The sequence below is a fragment of the Hemitrygon akajei genome, chromosome 27 (genome assembly GCF_048418815.1).
Source record: "Hemitrygon akajei chromosome 27, sHemAka1.3, whole genome shotgun sequence".
In the NCBI taxonomy this organism is placed as follows: Eukaryota; Metazoa; Chordata; class Chondrichthyes; order Myliobatiformes; family Dasyatidae; genus Hemitrygon; species Hemitrygon akajei.
The window spans coordinates 15,718,323-15,739,384 of NC_133150.1; the positions used below are offsets into that span (position 1 = coordinate 15,718,323).

General features: G+C 40.1%; 1 protein-coding gene across 6 annotated transcripts in view; it reads right to left on the minus strand.

The window, feature by feature from the left end:
* The window catches only part of LOC140717146 (immunoglobulin-like and fibronectin type III domain-containing protein 1), an 85,110-nt gene that overhangs the window by 52,142 nt on the left and 11,906 nt on the right, over positions 1-21,062 (minus strand). For all 6 annotated transcript variants that reach the window (XR_012096461.1, XR_012096462.1, XM_073030412.1 and 3 more), the window contains 7 exons: positions 20,635-20,774; positions 17,889-17,988; positions 16,943-16,984; positions 16,319-16,364; positions 15,613-15,790; positions 6,688-6,801; positions 82-250 (listed from right to left, as the gene is read on the minus strand). Coding sequence is in view for 4 of the 6 variants with exons in the window: in XM_073030412.1 (XP_072886513.1) it covers positions 82-250; positions 6,688-6,801; positions 15,613-15,790; positions 16,319-16,364; positions 16,943-16,984; positions 17,889-17,988; positions 20,635-20,774 (789 nt within the window). In the remaining 2 variants the exon portion in view is untranslated. The remainder of the gene's footprint in view (positions 1-81; positions 251-6,687; positions 6,802-15,612; positions 15,791-16,318; positions 16,365-16,942; positions 16,985-17,888; positions 17,989-20,634; positions 20,775-21,062) is intronic.

Sequence of the window (21,062 nt, forward strand, 5' to 3'; positions counted from 1 at the left end):
CACTGCAATTAAAATTATAATGAGGGTAAATTATCAGATTGCGTAGGTATTAATTCCATGATCTGCAGAAACAGCACTTACGATAAATATCAACTTCTGTTGCAAAAACAGACGCATCTTCAACATTTATCTTGTACATTCCAACATCTTCTGGCTGAAGATCTTTGATACAGAAGTTATACCTTTTGCCAACATGTCTGAGTTGATGCTTTCCATCTTCACTCATTGAAAGTGGAATCATTTCTTCATCCTTTAACAAATCACAAGCAGAGCAGAATCCAAGTGGAATAAAGTTAAGGATATTAAATTTTTTCAATATTCGCACAGTGAGGCTTCTCGCAGGTCAGCAGCATTCACTTAAAAGGAAAGCATCGCAGGCATTTAGTTTCATTCTGGCAGCCAAATCAGCGGTGGGGGCAGCACAGAGTGAGGAGGTTTCTCTCAGGTCAGAGATGCTCATTGAAAAGGAGAGCTTCGCGCAAGTTCATTTTCATTCCGACGGCCCGATTAGCGGTGGGAACAGCACAGAGAGGAGCAAATAAGAGTACAGAAGGGACAAATGGATTGGCCATTGTTGGGAGTGGGATTGTCAGGCTTTGGGTCAAAGGAGGCTTCGGCTCGAGAGAGGTGTTGCCTCTGGGTAATTTGTCCGGCTAAGTTTCTGTTAAGCTTCACTTTTTTCTTATTGTGTCAGGCATACTCAGAGTAGTTTAAATAGCCATTGTGTGTCCTTCAAGCTGGATGTTGGAGTCCTGGGAGACCCAGAATCTTGCAGGGAACTGCATCTCCCTGGTGCATCCGGCTGCAGCTCCTTGAAGGACGTGTTAGGGACCTGGAGCAGCAGCTGGATGACCTTCGACTTGTATGGGAGAGTGAGGAGATGATCGATTAGAGTTACAGGGAAATAATAACCCCTAAATTGCACGAGGCAGGTAGCTAGGAAGGCGAGTAGGCAGTTAGTGCAGACCACCCCTGTGGCCAAACCCCTAAATAATGAGTATACTATTTTGGATACTTTTGTGAGGGATGACTTCTCAGGGGAATGCCATGGAGACCAGGTTACAATGAGCATGGGTCTGTGGAACAGAAGGGGAACAGGGGAGTGGTAGTGATAGGAGACTCCACAGTCAGAGGAATAGTCAGGAGATTCTGTGGATGTGAATGGGACATCTGGATAGTATGTTGCCTGCTAAGTGCCGGGGTCAGGGACGTCTCCGATCACGTCCACAATATTTTGGAGAGGGAGGGAGAGCAGCCAGATACCTTGGTACATTTTGGTATTAATGACATAGGAAGGAAAACCAATGAGGTCTTGAAGAGAGTATTTAGAGAGCTAGGCAGAAAGCTGAGAAGGTAGTAACTTCTGGATTGCTAAATGTGCCAAGCACCAGTGAGGGTAGAAACAGGATGATTTGGCAGATAAATGCATGGCTCAGAAGCTGGTGCAGGGGACAGGGCTTCAGGATCTTGGACTATTGGGATCTCTTCTGGGGGAGGTAGGACCAGTACAAAAGGGATGGGTTGCACCTCAGCCCGAGGGGGGCCAGTATACTCATGGACAGGTTTGTTAGAGCTGTTGGGAAGGGTTTAAATGAGTTTGGCAGGGGGGTGGGAACTGGAGTGAAGAGACTCAGGATAGGATGGATGGTAAGAAAAAAACAAAGATTGCATGCAGTCATCAAGGGCAGGCAGGTGACAGGACAAAATTGCAGCCAACATGGTATTAGCGCATTAGGGATGCCGAATCTAAAAGGGAGACAAATACAGTACTCAAAATGTTATATCTCAATGCACAGAGTGTAAGAGATAAGGTGGATGAGGTGGACTACAGATTGTCAAGCATGATGTTGTGGCTGAATGATGTTTGTAGTTGGGAGCAGAACGTCCGAGGTTACACGTTACATTGGAGGGATAGAAAGGGAGGCAGAAGGGGTAGTGTGGCTCTACTGGTAAAGAATGGCATCAAATCAGTAGAAAGATGTGACATAGGATGGGAGCTGAATGTCCAAGGATATATGGTGTGTCGGGAAGATAGGTTAGTAGGCATAGGGGGTTGTGTGGTTCTGTGTATAAGAGATAATATTAAATTATTGGAAAGAGATGACATTGGATTAGAAGGTGTAGAGTCTCTATGGGTTGAGTTAAGAAATACCAAGGGTAAAAGGATCCTAATGTCAGTTGTATACAAGCCTCCAAACAGCAGCCAGGATGTGGATTACAAATTCCATCAGGAGATAAAAAAGGCCTGACAGAACGGCAATGTCATGATAATTGCTGGGGACTTTAACGTGAAAATGGATTGGGAAAACCAGGACAGTACTTGACCTCAAGAAAGAGAATTTTTAGAATGTCTAAGGGATGGCTTTTTAGAACAGCTTGTTGTTGAGCCCACTAGGGGATCAGCTGTGCTGGATTGGGTGTTGTGCAATGATCAGTAGGTGATAAGAGAGCTTAAGGTTAAGGAACCCTTAGGGAACAGTGATCACAATATGATCAGGTACACTTTGAAATTTGAGAGTGAAAAAATAAAATCCAATGTGTTGGTATTTCAGTGGAATAAAGGAAATTACACTGGCATGAGAGGGGAACTGGCTGAAGTTGACTGGAAAGGGACACTAGCAGGAAGGACAGCAGAGCAGCAATGGCTGGAGTTACTGCGAAAAATGAGGGAAGTGCAAGACAGATATATTCCAAATAAGAAGAAATTTTCAAAGAGAAGAAGGACACTACCGTGGCTGATAAATGAAGTCAGAGCCAAAGTAAAAGCAAGAGAGAGGGCATACAAGGAAGCCAGAGGCAGTGGGAAGATAGAGGATTGGGGAGCTTTTAAAAACTTGAAGAAGGAAACTAAGAAGGTCACTTGGAAGGAAAAGATGAATTATGAGAGGAAGCTGGTGACTAATATCAAAGAAGATACTAAAAGCTTTCTGAAGTATATAAAGGGTAAAAGACAGCTGAGGGTAGATATAGGACCAATAGAAAATGATGCTGGAGATATTGTAATGAGAGATGCAGAGATGGCAGAGGAATTGAATGTGTATTTTGCATCATTCTTCACAGTGGAAGATGTCTGCAGTATACCGGACATTCAAGAGTGTCAGGCAAGTGAAGTTTGTGCAGTGAAAATTATGACTGAGAAGGTGCTCAGGAAGCTTAATGGTCTGAGGGTGGATAAATCTCCTGGACCTGACGGAATGCAATCTCGGGTTCTGAAGGAAGTATCTGGAGGCATGAACAATAATCTTTCAAGAATTGATAGATTCTGGCATTGTACCAGATGACTGGAAAATTGCAAATATTACTCTACTATTTAAGAAGGGTGGGAGGCAGCAGAAAGGAAACTATAGACCTGTTAGCCTGACATCAGTGGTTGGGAAGTTGTTGGAATTGATTTTAGGGATGGGATTATGACGTATCTGGAGGCACATGACAAGATAGGCCAAAGCCAGCATGGTTTCCAGAAAGGAAGCTCCTGCCTGACAAACCTACTGCAATTCTTTGAGGAAATTACAAGCAGTGTAGACAAAGGAAATGCAGTAGACATGGTGTACTTGGATTTTCAGAAGGCCTTTGTCAAGGAGTCGCCATGGAATTACAGGGAAGTTACTAGCATGGATGGAGCATTGGCTTGTCGGCAGAAAACAGAGAGCGGGAAAAAAAGCAACACACACAAAATGCTGGTGGAACGCAGCAGGCCAGGCAGCATCTATAGGAAGAAGTCGGGATGAAGGGTTTCGGCCCGAAAAGTTGACTGTACTTCTTCCTATAGATGCTGTCTGGCCTGCTGCGTTCCAACAGCATTTTACGTGTGTTGTTTGAATTTTGTTTGCGTGGGAATAACAGGATCCTATACTGGCTGGCTGCTGGTTACCAGTGGAGTTCCTCAGAGGTCAGTTTTGGAACCGTTACTTTTTATGCTGTATGCCAATGATGTGGATGATGGTATTAAGGGATTTGTGGCTAAACTTGCCAATGATACAAAGATAGGTGGAAGAGTAGGCAGTGTTGAGGAAACAAGGAGCCTGCAGAGAGACTTAGATACTTTAGGGGAATGGCAAAGAAGTGGCAAATGAAATACAATGTTGGAAAGTCATGCACTTTGGTGGAAGAAATAAACGGGCAGACTATTATTTAGATGGGGAGAGAATTCAAAATGCAGAGATGCAAATGGACTTGGGAGTCCTTGTGCAAGATACCCTAAAGGTTAACCTCCAGGTTGAGTCGGTTGTGAAGAAGGCGAATGCAATATTGGCATTCATTTCTAGAGGTATAGAATGTAAGAACCAGGATGTGATGTTGAGGCTCTATAAGGCACTCGGGAGACCACACTTGGAGTATTGTGTGCAGTTTTGGGCTCCTTATTTTAGAAAGGACATGCTGACATTGAAGAGGGTTCAGAGAAGATTCACGAGAATGATTCCAGGAATGAGAGGGTTACCATATGAGGAATGTCTGTCAGCTCTTAGGCTGTATTCCTTGAAGTTCAGGAGAATGAAGGGGGATCTCATAGAAACATTCCAAACGTTAAAAGGCCTGAACAGATTAGATATGGTGAAGTTATTTCCCATGATAGGGGATTCTAGGACAAGAGGGCACAAATTCAGAATTGAAGGATGTCCTTTTAGAACTAAGATGCAGAGAAATTACTTTAGTCAGTGGGTGGTAAATCTGTGGAATTTGTCGCCATGAGTGGCTGTGGAGGCCAGGTCATTGGGTGTATTTAAGGCAGAGATAGATAGGTTCTTGATTAGCCAGGGCATCAAAAGGTATGGGGTGAAAGCAGGGGAGAGGAGATGTCTGGATGAAGTGGATCAGCCCATAATTGAATGATGGGCTGAATGGCTTACTTCTGCTGCTATATCTTATGGTCTCATGGAAGGTGTTGAATCCTTGTGGGTTGAGTTAAGATACTGCAAGGGTAAAAGGACCCTGATGGCAGTTATATACAGGCGTCCAAACAGCAGCTGGAATGTGGACTACAAATTGCAATGGAAAATAGAAAGATGAAATATGAAAGCAAGCTAGCAAACTATAACAAGGTGGATAGAAAAAACTTTTTCAAGAATATAAAAAAGTAAAAGAGAGAAGCGAGTTGAAATAGAACCGCTAGAAAATGAGTCCGGAGGAATAATAACGGGGGACAAGGTGATGGCAGATGAACTAAATCAATATTTTGGATCAGTCTTCACTGTGGAAGACACTAGCAGTGTGCCACATGTTGAAGGGTGTGAGGGAAGAGAAGTGAGTACAGTTACTATTACAAGGGAGAAGGTGCTTAAAGAAACTGAAAGACATGAAGTACATAAGTCACCTGGATCAGATGAACTGCATCATGATTTAGATGATGAATGGCTTTGTTTCCAAGTTTGGAGATGATACAAAGTTACAGACCAGTTAACCTGATACAAAGATTGGTGGAGGGGGAGGTAGCGTTGAGGAAACCGGAATGGTGCAGAAGGTCTTAGACAGATTAGGAGAATGGGCAAGATAGTGGCAAATGAAATACAATTAGAAGAAATAAATGTGCAGACTATTTTCTAAACAGAGAAAATCCAAAAACTCGAGATGCAAAGGAACGTTGGAGTACTTGTACAGAACACCTTCAAGGTTAACTTGCAGGTTGAAGTGGTTGTGAGGAAGGTAAATGCAATGTTAGCATTTATTTCAAAGGGTCCAGAATACAAGAGCAGGGATGTGATGCTGAGGCTTCATAAGGCCTCAGAGTGAGGCCCTACTTTGAGTATTGTGAACAGTTTTAGGCTTCTTATCTCAGAAAAGATCTGCTGGCATTGGAGCGGGTTCAGAGGAAGTTCACAGCGATGATTCCGGGAATGAAAGTGTTACCTTATGAGGAATATTTGATGACTCTGGGCTTGAACTTGCTGGAATTTACAAGGATGGTGGGGGGGGGGGGGGGAATCTCATTGAATCCTTTTGAATGTTGAAAGACCTAGACAAAGTAGATGTGGAAAGGATGTTTCCCATGGTGGAGGAGTCTCGGACAAGAAGGCACAGCCTCAGAATAGAGGGTTGTCCATTTACAATAGAGATGCGGAGAAATGTCTTTAGCCAGGGGGTGGTGGTTTGTGGAATTAGTTACCACAGGCAGCTGTGGAGGCCAGGTCATTGTGTGTATTTAAGGCGGAGATTGATAGGTTCTTGACTGGCCACTGCATCAAATGTTACAGGGAAGTGGGACTGAGGAGGGAAAAGAAAAGGGATCAACCATTACTGAATGATGGAGCAGACTCGATGGACCAAATGGCCTAATTCTGCTCTTATATCTTATGGTCTTATAGTCTATAGATATACTTTTAATTTTACAGTGTTCGATCCAAGCAAATTCTTACACATGTTATTCAGAAACATATGATTCAGATGAGCCCCGCCTGCTACATTCAGAAATATATGAGAAAGCATATTTTAATCTAATCCTGGTATCTAGAAGATTGAAAGAAAGTTAGATAACTGATCAAAGTTATTGTAGCACTATTATTTCATACATTGCAATACTGTAACTAAATTGTTAAAGATAAGGTGTTATGTGGTGGGCTGATATCTGGACAAATAATTTTTAGATGAAAAATAATGATTTTGATGCCTTGGGTAAATTAAGATTGAAAGTTCTTGCCCATATATCATATGCCATATTGGTAACATTTTATTAAGAGAAAACTCATAAGTCACCTTATATAGAAAAATATTCAGATTTGGATTCTTCAGTTCCATATCAAATCCAAAGTTAGCTGAGCCATCTGCCTTTGTTTCAATGTGTTTCAAATTGCCAATATATTTCAAATACTAGAAATAAAATATTAGAACAAAGGATTGAAGTTAGAGGTTGCACTGATCAGAGTTACATTCAGTGAAGCTGTTAAATACCAACATTTTACAATAACAGAACTTATAATAGAGAGAATATCCAAAAGTCCCTGCTATAGTTAATTGGTTTGTATTATATGTGTAATACTACATATCTATTTCAGAGCCAAGTAAAAATTAACTGTGAATAAAATGTAGAGAATTCGATGATCACATTGCTATCGTCAGATCCCAACAGCACCATGTTCGGCCTCTCAGGAGTTATGGTAACTCTTCAACCTCAAGTTTTGCAGACAAGCATCATGAAACTGCCTTATAGAGATAAGCAAAGGATGAAACTTGCACTTAGAAGGTTTGTAAGTTTTTTTTCTGGGAAGTGAGTGTGCAGTGCATCCTGGTTCCTCGCCGGGTGTGGGGAAGTGTCTAGCATCTCATGGATTGGGAGGGTTATGGTCTTGAGAAATGTTCTTGGGTCCAGCCTATGACATCCTGGACAAGTTTCTCATCCGGGACTTCCAACAGGCACAGGTTTCTGGTGGAGAGGGACCCTGTCACAACCATGGACTGTCCCATGGGATCTGCACACCCTAGCAGGCAAGCTGCTGAACAGGTTTGAGATGGTAAAAGGGCTAGTTCATTCTGCTGACATTAGATGGTAGGCCATGCTCTTGCACCTGCAGGATGCTGTAATCTAAAAATTATACCCTGCCTACAAATATGCAGAACTGATGGTTGGAAAGTTAGAAATCATTTAATGGTGCACATTGTCCTGGTGGTCTGAACTTTTTCCTTTTAAGGGGAACAGTTGGTCTGTGCCTTGAAAATACCACTGTTGCTAGGCATATGATCATGGGGGTAGTTAAAAAAGCGTTCCCTGTGTACGAGACAAAAAAATGATATAAAAACTCTGTGTCTCTGGGCTTTAGTGAGAGACCTCCAGTACGAGCCCCTGTGTGTGCCTTAGGAGAGCTCTCTGTTTAGTAGCAAGCTACTAAATAAAAAGCTGTTGCTTTATTCTGTGTAGTACTGTGCATTCTTGCATCGGGTAATAAGTAATAATTAGCAGGAAGGTTTAAGAGGTTCAGCAGCCACGTTCGTGAGTATACACATTCCAGCCAATTAGTGTTGCATTTAACTCCTTTCCTCTCATTTCAGTCTTGTCGAGACTTGACCAGAAGCAGAGCAGCATCTGTGCTCCATGGTTCCAGGGAAGAAAACTACCATTTAGACGCAGGGGTTCACAACCTGGGGTGCCCAGGCGTCTTGCTAATGGTATTGGTCCATGTAATGAAAAAGGTTGGGACTTAGACTGACACTGTTAAGTAGCGATGTTTATTTAGTATTAAACTACTATTGCTAAGCCATTGGCGAGAATCAAGCAATGGGAAAGAAAGGCTTATGGGTGCAGCCAGTTATCCGCAGAGGAGCACTGGGAGATTACAGCTTCGATGCTGACATCTGATGCATCCACCTCGACGATGAAAGGGTCTGAGAGTTACAGCACCAGGGCTGTAGAGAACCATCGCTTTAGTTCCAAGTCTTGACTTGACCGAAGGAATCCTGCTTTACCAAGAAGCCTTCTTGGTGAGTATGATGGAACTAAAGTTTCCAATGAAGCGGCAATAGAAGTTTGCAAACCCCATGAAGTGCCGTACGTGTCCTTCATGTTCTCTTTTTTTTAAACCAGAGAGATATCCATGAGGTTCCCTGCTGGCCTGGAATCAATAAATGCCTGAAGCTCATAAGTATGAGACCCGGCTGACAAGGAAACTGAGACCATCACACAATTAAGGGAAGATGTTTGCAGGGTGAATCGACCTGCCAGAACTTCCCTTCTTGCTGACAGATACCCTCCTTTGTGGGGCACTTGGGGCACAAAGCCTGGAAGTGTCCACAATAGAAACCTGTGCTGCAAAGATTTTGTTCCTCCTGCAATGGATGCATGCTCCCCACCTCCATAGACTGTATACTGGGCAATGCTGGAGAGGGTACAGACAAACAGTGATGTAAGGAGTGGGCAGCTCAGGACATTATTTCTCTGTGCCACTCAGTTGCCCATTTGTCAATCCGAATGGCCAGAGTAATCAGGTAATGCAGACTGTTCTGCTTGTCCCACAGTGCGATCTTGTGCCAGACTCCTGCTTTCAATCCCTGGAAGGCAGTGATGAGGGATCTCTCATCCTACCCTGTCTCCACCACAAGCGTATTGAACTATACTGCGTAGTCTCTCACTGTCCCTTTATCCTGAGGCAAATCCAGGAGTTGGTAGGCAGCCTTCTTACCCTTGCCATTCTGTTGTTGCACTGCTTGAATCAATTTCAACTGACTAGAACGTTTGCCCTTCCATAGATAGGACGAAATGATAGAATCTAACAAGTCAAAAAAATAAAGCTTTAGAAATAAAAATTGGTAAAGACTGAAATAAGTATAAAAATTTAGGAAGGATATACAATTTAATAACATTAATTCAACCTATCAGAGACATAGATAAGGGTGACCATTGTGTCAAACTCTGCTTTGTAGAATTTAAAAGATTAGCAAACTTTTCTCGAAAAAGATTCTTGAAGTAACCTGTTACTGTAATACCAAGGTAAGTAAATTGATTATTAACTACTTTAAAAGGGAGGTCAATTTGCAGGTGGTGAGGAAGGCAAATGCAATGCTAGCATTCATTTTGAGAAGACTAGAATATTAAAGCAAGGACATAATGCTGAGGCTTCATAAGGATGTGCTGACATTGGAGAGGGTTCAAAGGGAGTTCAGCAAAACGATTCTGGGGCTGAAAGGCTTATCATACGAAGAACCTTTGATGGCTCTGTGCCCTTACTCACTGGAGTTCAGAAGATGAGGGAGATGTCATGGAAATGTATTGAATATTGAAAGGCCTTGATAGAGTGGATGTGGAGAGGACGTTTCTTATGGTGGAGGACTCTAAGACAAGAGGACACAGACTCAGAGTCCAGGGACAAACATTTAGAATGGAGATGAGGAGGAAGTTCTTTAGCCAGGGGGTGCTGAATATGTGTAATTTATTGACACAGGTGGATATGGAAAGCAAGACATTGGGCATATTTAAGGCAAGGTTGATAGATTCTTGATTAGTCAGGGGATGAAGGGATATGGGGAGAAGGCAGGTGACTGGGTTTGAGTGTGAAATGGATCAGCAATGATGAAATGGTGAAGCAGTTGGCCTAATTCTGTTTCTATAACATATGGTCTTATGGTCCTTAACAGTGTTGGTCTAAATGGTATTCTTCTTTCCCAGAACTAGGGCAAATGTATGCAGGGAGCATTGCTGTCGTTCTGGTTTTGGCCATGTCTCGACAAGACGGACTTGAGAGGAAGAGAGTTCAGAACCATCGCAGTGAAGAACTTCTTGGCTGGAATGTGCAAACTCAGCAGAAGCTGATTTGCAGCCTGCCCTGCAAGAGCGCACAGACCCCATGGCGGTCTGACACTAACATTTAGCAATCTGGGGATGACCTGAGAGCAGGATACAAAACCCTGCATTTTGTAAAAAAAGGTTAAATGAAAAGAAATCTGAGGTAGGTACCTTGGTCAACTATTCAAAAGATTAACTTAATGCTTATATTGAATTGCTTCTTCAGCAAAATAATCATCAGTGAAAGCACAAATTCTGACAAAAGGGATTATGACGGCTGAATGATTGATGACAAGCCAGTAGCCTTCTCCATCCACAACTCTTCATGACAATGCTGTAATGATATGAATTTGGCTATTGTCTCTCAATTATCATATGGATTGAAATGGCTTGGCATGCTCCCAATAATTCCTTCCAATAATAATATTTTAGCCCAATAATAATGGTATTTATTGAAATAATTATTTGAAAGATGTTAGAATGAAATAATTTTTGGTTATCATGGTAAAATACTGGTAATTGTGTTTCTATGTGGAATAAATTTATGTTTCAATAGCAACTAAAATGTACTTTGTTCACTCTGGAAAAATCTGTGCACATAGAAGTAAACCATTCTTCACGAGTTTTAAACTGGACATGACAGCACATTATATTTCCCTCTCAAACTTTCTCAATGCATTTCTCTGCTGAGCAGGAGTGGTAGGTGTGAAAAATTTTTCAAGTAACTCGCAATCTCGGACTTAGTTTCTTTCAATTAATGGAAAACGATGCACTGTGCAAATGCATTATTACTATATATGCACTGGATGACTTAGATTCTATTACAGGACTATGAAAATCAATACTCTACCACTTATAGCTCCAATGGGGCTCAGGCGTGAAATTTGAGCTAATGTTCTCCCAGGTTATGTAATGACTTGCACCCAATCCTCTTGTTTGTCAGCATCGGATTCCAGATGCATCACAATGACTACAGGTCAATTGATCCCTTTTGACCAAAAATGCTGATAAATTTTTTTAGGAACTCTAAACTTTAATTCTCACATCAATTTTGAGTAATCATGCACCACAAAATTTATTTTTGTAGTGTGCAATTTTTAACAAGAGGGATAACAAAGTGCTTGCAAGTCTTGCAGCCACATTCCAGAGTAAACAGTAATTTTGAGAAGGGTCTTTGAGCAGCCACAGCTACTGCTGGAGAGAAGCAAAGAAAGCAGGTTATGATTTTTATTCATGTAGTCACAAAGGTTTATGCAGTTGTGTGGCCATTCAGTGACAGGAAGGATCATGGTAAATTATCACTGATTGACAACTAATTCCTACCGGCAGTTGTGATGAATTCTGGTGCTTGTTAAAGCTTTATTAAAGTGAAGAAATTGGAAATGTGAGTGGGGATTGTAGGAAGGGGGTGCAGGGAGAAAGGAGAGTGAAGATCTCAAGTAAGTGGAAGAATAAAGAGGAGGTGGTTATAGTGCTGATAGAAGTGGCAGAAGTACTATGGCCATGTCCGTCTAGAGAGTTCAAAGAACAATTCGACATAAACTTCAGTGATTAAAGGTCTATGAGATGCCTACATCTCAGTAATATGATCCTGATTGGACTTTGCTGATGCAACTGTAGTCTTAGGACATGGTGAAGACTGTGCTTCTATGGGGCTATCAAGTTCACCTTGGCCGTTAATATTTGTGCACTACACTGCTTCCAGATTATTTGCAACACCCCTCAGATCAGTTTCACCAATTCGGAGAGTCACTTACACCTTATCCCCTCTTGCCAGAGAGCAGCAGAAATGTGGCTCCTCTAAGTGCCATTGACTGAGCACAAATTCCCTTTTGCAATGTCAGAATCAGAAACAGGTTTTATATCGCTGACATATATCATAAAATACCATTTTGAGGCATCGCCTTTTGAGAATGTGGATCTACGCTGAGAGGTACTGCCAGCAAAAGAGATTATATGCCTTTAACATCAAAGTTGTGTGACCAGATGTCACATTGTGCTGGAATGTTTGGCAGGAGATGTGATGCCTTCATTCTGTGGTAGTCTCTCATGACATTTGCTTTAGAGCAGCCACAACAAACAAAGGGTACTATGAGTTGACAAATACTTTGTCTTGTTAAGTCATGACTCCACCTATGAGGCCCTGTGCACATAGTCACTATGCATGTCACACAAACAATGCTGTTTCGCTAAAATGAGCAGGTTTGGCAACAAACTGAACTTCTGTGTGAACAGTTTGTACCCATGTGAAAACAAGCTGAGATATCACCACAGAATTTAAATAGTCTGTGGTTTGTTTTGGCACTGCAGCAGGTCCTGGGCTAGACCCAAATATGTGATAATGGATGGAATTTTCTGCATTCAATCCATGCAGAAAAGGAAAGCTTTCAAGCTTCACTTAAAGTCACATTCAAAACCAATATTAGAGTACAGAGTTTTATTGAATCCTTCAGACAAAAGCTGTCAATGCACCAAAATATGATGAACAAGTCGCCTTTCCCATTCCCATCCTCAGCAGGTTCCATTGGCTACTCATCCTTTCCCCCTTCTGATTTCACTCATTACTGACCATCCATCGAACTATAGAACATTACAGCACAGAAACAGGCCTTTTGGCCCTTCTTGGCTGTGCTGAACCATTTTTCTGCCTAGTCCCATTGACCGGCACCTGGCCCATATCCCTCCATACACCTCTCATCCATGTACCTGTCCAAGTTTTCTTAAATGTTAAATGTGAGCCCACACTTAGCAATCTTTCCTCTTTCTTCTCAGTCCTTAGGCAAAGTTTCAACCCGAAACTTGTCTCCTCAGATGCCGTTTAACCCACTTGAGTTCTTCCAGCATCCTGTTTTTTTGTAGAGGCAGGAATAATCCATTTGGCCCCTCAAGTCTGTACCATCATTTGGTAAAATCATGGCTGATCTTTCTTTTCACTGCCAATGCCTTAGAGTTAGCAATTCACTGATCATTCAAAAAAAATCTTTCTCTTTTTTAAACACCGCCAATGATTTACTCTTCTCAGCCCTCCACGTTGGAGAATTTCAGAGGTTCACCACACTCTGTGGAAGGTCTTTCATTCTGTAATTATGTTCCCTTGTTTGAGACTATCCCACAAGAAGATGCATCTTAGCATCTGCATTGTTCATGCCCTTCAAAAGAATTTAATGATTTCTGTCAGGTCAGCCTGCTTTCCACTAAACTCCAAAGAATATAGATCCACTTTCTTTAGCTGTTTATATTAGGGCAATACCCCTATTATAAAGGAGTTGTCCAAGGAATTGTCCAAGTAAGCCTCTTCTGGAACACAAACAAGATGCTGGAGGAACTCAGTAGGTCAGGCAGCATCCTTGGAAGGAAAGAGACAATTGATGTTTTGGGTCAAGAATCTTCTGGACTACCTCAAATGCTAGTAAATTATTTCTTAAATAAATAGACCAAAACATTGTTCCAGGTGCAACTTCACCAAGAGCCTGAACAATTCTAACAATATTTCTAAACTTTAATAAATATCTATATTTCCTTTGCCACTCCAACAGCTCAGCGTATCTTCATTCTAACTATTTGTGTTTCACTTACAAGAACATTTATATCACTTTACTCCCGATTTATTTACAATCTCTCTCCACTGAAGTAATAGCATGCCTCTTGAATGCTTTTACCAATGTACATTATCTTATACTAATCGAACTGGCCTACCCATTTATTTGAGACTATAATCTCTAGTTCCAAAATTCTCAGCCCTAGGAAATATCTTCCCCTTTGTACCTTGTCAAGCTCTCTAAATATTTTGTATGCTTCAATGGAATTACTTCTCAGTCTTCTAAAATCTAGAGAATAAAAAACATAGCTTAATTAATTCCTCTTTATGTGACAGATTTGTTTTCTCAGGAACCAATATGGGAGCCTTTGCTGGACACCCACTTTAACAAGTAAATTCTTCCTTCTGAAAGGAGTCCGAAACCGCAGATGGTACTCCAGCTGCAGTCTCACCAAAGCATCTTCTAACTGCAAAAGCATATTCTTTCTCTTGTAATCTAATTGTCTTGCAATAAAGACCTATTGGCAGCTTGTAAGTCATGAGGGGTTGTGCTTAGTTATTCAGAATATAGATGGATTTCTTCATCTTGAAGATAAAGATTACCTTTATTTGTGCATCAAAGCAAATGGTAAAATACGTTGTTCTGTGTCAAATTAAATCGAGTTTACAAGTGTCACCATGCTTCTGGTGCCAACAGAGCATGCCCACAGCTCACTGACTCTAACAAAACGTCTTTGGAATGTGTGAAGAAACCAGAGCATCTGAACAAAACTCATTTAATCATTGGGGAAAACGTACAGACGGTGGTGGGAGCATAACCTGGTTGGTAATCACTGGTGCTGTAATAGCGTTACACTAACTGCTCAGATCAAGCTTTCTGGTGATGACGAGCAGGGTTTTCTCCATTTAGGTAAGGTCATGTAGCCATTCCTCATCCTTCCAGTTATTTCTGCTGCCTCTGCTTCTACCACCATGAAGCAATAAAGTTCTGCGGATTTGACTTCCATGACTGAATATCTATCAATATGTGCAAACTATGAATATGTGATGTCACAGGATTGCAGGGTGAGAAAAAGTGTCAGCTTTGGTCAGTAATGATCTGTACATATGTAATTGGTACATTATGTAATCAACCATTTCCTAGGTTGGTGGTACACCTGATATAATACGGTATTTACCCAGATGGATTCACTTATCTTGACCACGTGTATGATCTTTTTTTTGCAGCATTGTACCTAAATCCTCCATTCTTGAATACTGGCATTAACTGACAAATCTATCTACTCTCATTGTATTCCGGGAGATGCCAGAGGGCCTCTTTACTCAGTGCTGACAGATCACATCTTAATTCTTGCAACAAACCCTCTACCTAATTCTTGCATCTAAATGTGTTGCCCTGAGGTCATAATTTTTTAAGCATATCCTGATTGAAATGAATGCCTAGTCATATCTGCTGCAGAGTGCTTCGCTCTAGGCTGATTTAAAGCAGTGCAGGTTAGCTTTTAGCAGAGTCAGCCTCTCATCATCTTGGCCCATTACTCATAGCTAGGATGGACTGCACATATTAATTGTACGGACTAGCAACCAGCACAAAGTCAGTGTGCCATTTGCAGTAGAAGCAAAGGGCACTGATTAAACTTACAGCATAATCCGTGTACCTATTTTTAGGGAGTATGACATCCATAATCCACTTCAGCTTCATAACCATTTCTCGCATTTTCTGGAACCATAATTTTAGGACATTAACCTATCGTTAAGCTTAATCTGTCATGGCACATTTTGCTGAGCTTCAGAACTTTTTCTGATACTATCCCATTTAGAGTTAAACATGATATAGACACAGCAACCAGCTCTTTAACAGGTACGTTACCGCAGCTTGCTTTTCCTCTCTTTCGATTTTCATCTGCTTCAGCCTTGTCAGCATGCCGCGAAAGTCAGTGATACCATACTGCAGGCAGATCTTTTCATAATCTTTCTTGTCAGCATTCATGAGGATTTCCCAGACCTTTTCATCCGGAACATTATCCTGTCTCTTTACAGGTAGGGCACTGCAAAATGTCAATGGAAGATGGAATTCTTCAATGATTTAATTATGTATATCGTGGTGAATGGCCATAAAATGCATGCATTTAATTAGCGAAGAAGTTGATAGACTACTGCTAGTTGAGCTCTTTGCCAATGCATTTTCTGTCAGATATCCACAAAAACTGTTTATTTAATAATTCAGCCTAAGTATTCCATTGTACCATTGCAATAAAAAAGCTGCACTGCATATGGTTGAAAATCAGCTGAAGGGGGTATTACCCACTTGCATTGAGTAGGTGCAGAAGTCCAGAAACAGCTAATCCATACTTCTCCACAGAAATATTGTCAGGATATTCCAGTCCTCTATATTGACTGGATGGATAAATTGCCATCTCAGAATCTGTGTAGAATATCTATTATATTTTTCAGTGCAGGTTGCAAACTTCATTCAGTTTTGTTTTCTCTCACTGTGCAAACTCGAATTGATCTAACATGATTAACCACATGTTTTAAGATAAAAAGTATGAATTGTACATTCTATAAGTAATTACCGTTTCCTCAGCATCTTCCGAAAAACCTTTGGATCTGGCAAATTCTCTTTAGGAAATAGAAGAGAAAGATCACAATGCATTAAAACCCTGGACCAAATTATTGATGTTTTTATATTTAAGGCAGAACATTTTATTTTGATTCTAAAATGTTATGGTGAATTTCAGAGTTGGAGTGCTAATGTGGCATGCTTTATGCTACTTCTAGGGGATAACATATGAATCATTACTTTCAAATACAAAGAGTTAATAATTACATACTCCCTCTAAGTTACGATGTTACTATAGTTAAGTTTTCTTTACCTGTTAAGAAAGTATAGAGCTCTTCCTGTATTACTCTATATTCACTGACTGATACTTACTGGAATTCAAAAATAGGAGATGATCTTTGGTCATCTCTTCATATAGTTTTATATAATTGCAAGTTTTCTTCTTTGAAATTTATTTTCAGTTTGTCTTGCTGCCATTCTAGACAATAATGTTACTTTGTAAGATATAACACACTGCTTCATTTTTTAAAAAAGTATCTTTGAGTCACAGTCATTGAAAAGTACAGCATAGAAACAGGTCCTTTAGCCCATCTGGACCATGCCGAACCATGCCGAACCATTTAAACTGCCTACTCACCTTTTGTTACTCCAGGTTTTTTCATTTTCTTTTTGAAGCCAACTGATTTATATTTATGTGAACAGAAAAGATAAATGCATGAATTAATATACAAAAATGGCATTGGAGGAAAAGAAAAATATATGATTTTCGCACAAGAATTTGGTACTGTGGTAAAAGATAAGCCAAGATCCTATTGAATGGTGCAGAAGGCACAAGAGGCTAAATAGTCTACATCTTTTCTACTTTTCATGTTTGAAAATACAAATTAATTATATTTTAGCCTTTATCACCTATGTTTCAATTGCAATGTCCAAAGGTGATGAGCTGCCCCAGAATGGACAGGTATCCTTGTGCACTTCACATCATTTAAAGAAAAACTCCACAAAGTTAACTGCCATCATTGGATATGGGAGACAAACAATTATCATAACTGCAGGCAACCCTTGATGATTCCAGCAAAAAATTGAATTTTTAAATTTTCATGTAGTTCTGTATTGGATGCAGGCTTGTAAATGATTCCCTTCCAGTTTTGCTGTTCAGGAGTAATTGAATTAGTTCTGGAAATGGTGTTATTATCATGCTTCTCTGCTCTCTGATACATTCCTGTATCCTGATATTTCTGTTTACATTCACATTTGAAAATCCACTATTATTTATTGCATATATATTGTACAATTAGGTCACTCTGGAGGGCAGTTATGCCAGTCTCAAAGGTGAATGCCAGTGCTAGGTAAAAACAACAAGCATCCTTATCAAAAGATCACAGGTAAATGTAAAGGGTTTGTCATTTGGGATATAATTTTAATCATGCAATTGTTTTTTATTCTTCTCCTCCTTTGGTGCTGGAGAAAACTCCGAATAGTAATAATACTGGGAGTAGTGATCAGAATGATATATTAACGATTGCTTACAAATACTTTAAGTTCTAATTACTTCTAGCCTTAAAGGCATGATAGATTCTCACCTTCTATAATATTCAGATTTGTTACACACCTGGCTTCTCCATATTCATTAGAAAAGATGCACTTATAGGAACCAGCATCGTCTGAAGTCAATTGTATTACCTTAAATAACAAAACAATAATTACTTTATTTTGGAAATGGTTATGTAATTTTATACATTATAATGAAATAGTTTCCCAGTTACGACAAAAATGGTTAGTGGATCTCTACCCATTAACTATGACCCATCAAGATATGAGATAATTGCACAGATTGTAGAATCCACTATTGTAACTGGCATATTATTTTCAGTATTGAAAATAAAATGGTAGTTTGTATTGCTAAATAGTAGGGACTCTCTGCTTTTGAATAAGAGAAAGTATTATTTTTAATAGTAAATTGTATTAATGGCAAAATAAATATAAAATAGAACATTCATGAATATGAATATATCTCTAAGTAGACATTTATTAGGTTAAATAATTTTTTCTGATGACAGATAAACTTGGAATATTTACTCTTGCTAAATAGATTGCCTGACTTGCTAAGTATTTCCAACATTTCCTGCATATATCATTTGATTTACATTTGGGTAGGTGCAGATTTGATTTAAAAAAATGGAGACTAGTGTATCCTTGTATTTGTTGGTAGGATTGTTTTGCTGTTGCCTATCAAAGACAGATTAAAAGTAAGAAGTGGTAGAATGTTGGAAGGCAACCTGAAATTACTATTTTAATTCTGTTCTGTATATTCTGTCGTCACACAGGAAGAGAGGATCAGCTATATTGAAGGGAAAGTAAACACTTTCCTATTATATTGTATGAAAGTCTAGCCAAAGAGCAATTTTTGATTTTTAAAAAGACAGCTAGGAATTATCTCAGCTGCTGAGTTGCAGTTAATTCACTGATGGGGCAGTAAAACTCTGGCAAAAAAAGCTACTTGACATGGATTGTCCACATGCGATGTACAAGTAGTTGTGTGCTATTTTTACTGAGAGGAGATGGAAGAAAACATTAACTCCAGTAAAAATACTGTGGCCACTACGTGAACAGAGTTTTAAAAGTAAGTATTGCAAGTGGCTAGCTGTGTAGCACTCTGCCCCAAGAGCAATATAGCTTATTAAAAAAAACAACTGTAATAAAAATCAATACTCTACAGGATGTCATAAGCAGCAGGTGATATCTGCATTCTAGCCTATCTATGTATTAGAAAGCCACTCCATTCATTATGAAAATCAAAGCTGATAATATGTTATAGTTTTATACATGCCAAAATGAATTACTTAAACACAATGGAATCAGAGAAACATCTATTACATAAGAATAAGTAATGTAAGTGGCTAGCTGCCAATGGACTGTGTAGGAGGGAGACTGAAAGAAAGAAGTTATAGGCAAATTAGCCTGACTTCAGTGGTTGGGAAGATGTTGGTGTTTACTATTAAGGATGAGATTACAGTGTACTTGGAGGCACAAGATAAAATAGGCCAAAGTCAGCATGCTTTCCTGAAGGGGAAATCTTATCTGACAAATCTGTTGGAATTCTTTGAGGAGTTAACAAGCAGGATAGACAAATGAGAGTCAGTGGAGGCTGCTGACTTGGATTTTCAGAAGACCTTTGATAAAGTGTCACACATGAGGCTGCTTAGCAAGATAAGAGCCCTTAATGGAAAGATACTAACATGGATAGAAGATTGGCTGACTGGCAGGAGGCAAAGAGTGCGATAAAGGGGGCCTATTCTGTTTGGCTGCTGGTGACTAATGGTGTTCAGTTGGGACCAGTATTGGGGCTACGTCTTTTTACACTGTATGTCAATAATTTTGATGATGGAATTGATGGCTTTGTGACCAATTTTGCAGATGATACAAAGATAGGAGGAGGAGCAGATGGTGTTGAGGAAGCAGGGAGTTTGCAGAAGGACTTAGACAGATTGTGAGAATGGGCAAAGAAGTGGTCTATGGAATATGGTGTAGGGAAGTGTTAGCTTAAGCACTTTGAAGGAATAAAGACATAGACTGCTTTCTAACTGGGGAGAAAATCAGAGGTGCAAAGGGATTTGAGAGTTCTTGTGCAGGATTCACTAAAGGTTAACATGCGGGTTGGATCAGTGGTAAGAAGGGCAAATGCAATCTTAGCATTCAATTTGAGAGGACTGAATATAAGAGCAAAGATGCAGGGCTTTATAAGGCATTAGTCAGACTGCACTTAGAGTATTGTGAACAGCTTTGAGCCCCTTATCTCAGAAAAGATGTGCTGACATTGGAGAGGGTCCAGAGGAAGTTCACCAGAATGATCCTAGGAATGAAAGGGTTAATGTATGAGCAGAGTTTGATGGCTTTGGGTCTGTACTTGCTGCAGTTTAGAAGAATAGGAGGGGGGGAGAATCTCCTTGAATATGAAATGGCCAATAGAGTGAATGTGGAGAGGGTGTTTCCTATGGTGGGTGAGTTGAGGACCAGAGGGCAAGGCCTCAGAACTGAGGAATGTCCATTTACAGCAGAGATGAGAAGGAATTTCTTTAGCCAAAGGATGGTGAATTTGCAGAATTCTTTGCCACAGACAGCTGTGGAGGCCAAGTCAATGAGTATATTTAAAGTACAGGTTGATAGACTCTTGATGAGTCAGGGTGTCAAAGATTATGGGTAGAAGGCAGGAGTATGGGGTTGAGAGGGATAATAAATCAGCCATGATGGAATTATGAAGAAGACTCGATGGGCCAAACAGCCCAATTTGCTCCTATGTCTTATGGTCTTTTAAAGTACTGTTCATACCTGCAAAATGTGTTCTTTTGTAACCGTGTCTTGGTAGATCTTGTAATGGTTATCATTTGTTAAATGTTTCTCTTTGAAGCTCCAGACCACAGAAGGCTTTGGATTTCCTTGTACAACTGCTTTAAAATTTGCAATTTTGCCTTAAGAAGAAGTATTAACATATGCTAATTAATCTACTTCCAAAAGACAAACAAAAGTCAATGCTTTATTACAGAATGCAAATAATGATCTCGTTTTTGGAAACTCCAGTAGTGGTCTGGATTCAATGTCAGATAGTCATGTTACAGGGTAGGATAAGCAGGAGTATTGGTTCACAGTCAACATTTTTAAATTTCCACTACACAGTCTGCAGAACTGGAAACCAATAAAGTGTTGGAAGTGAGATCACAGTATCTGGTATCCCATTGCTTTGGTGCATTTTTCTTTAA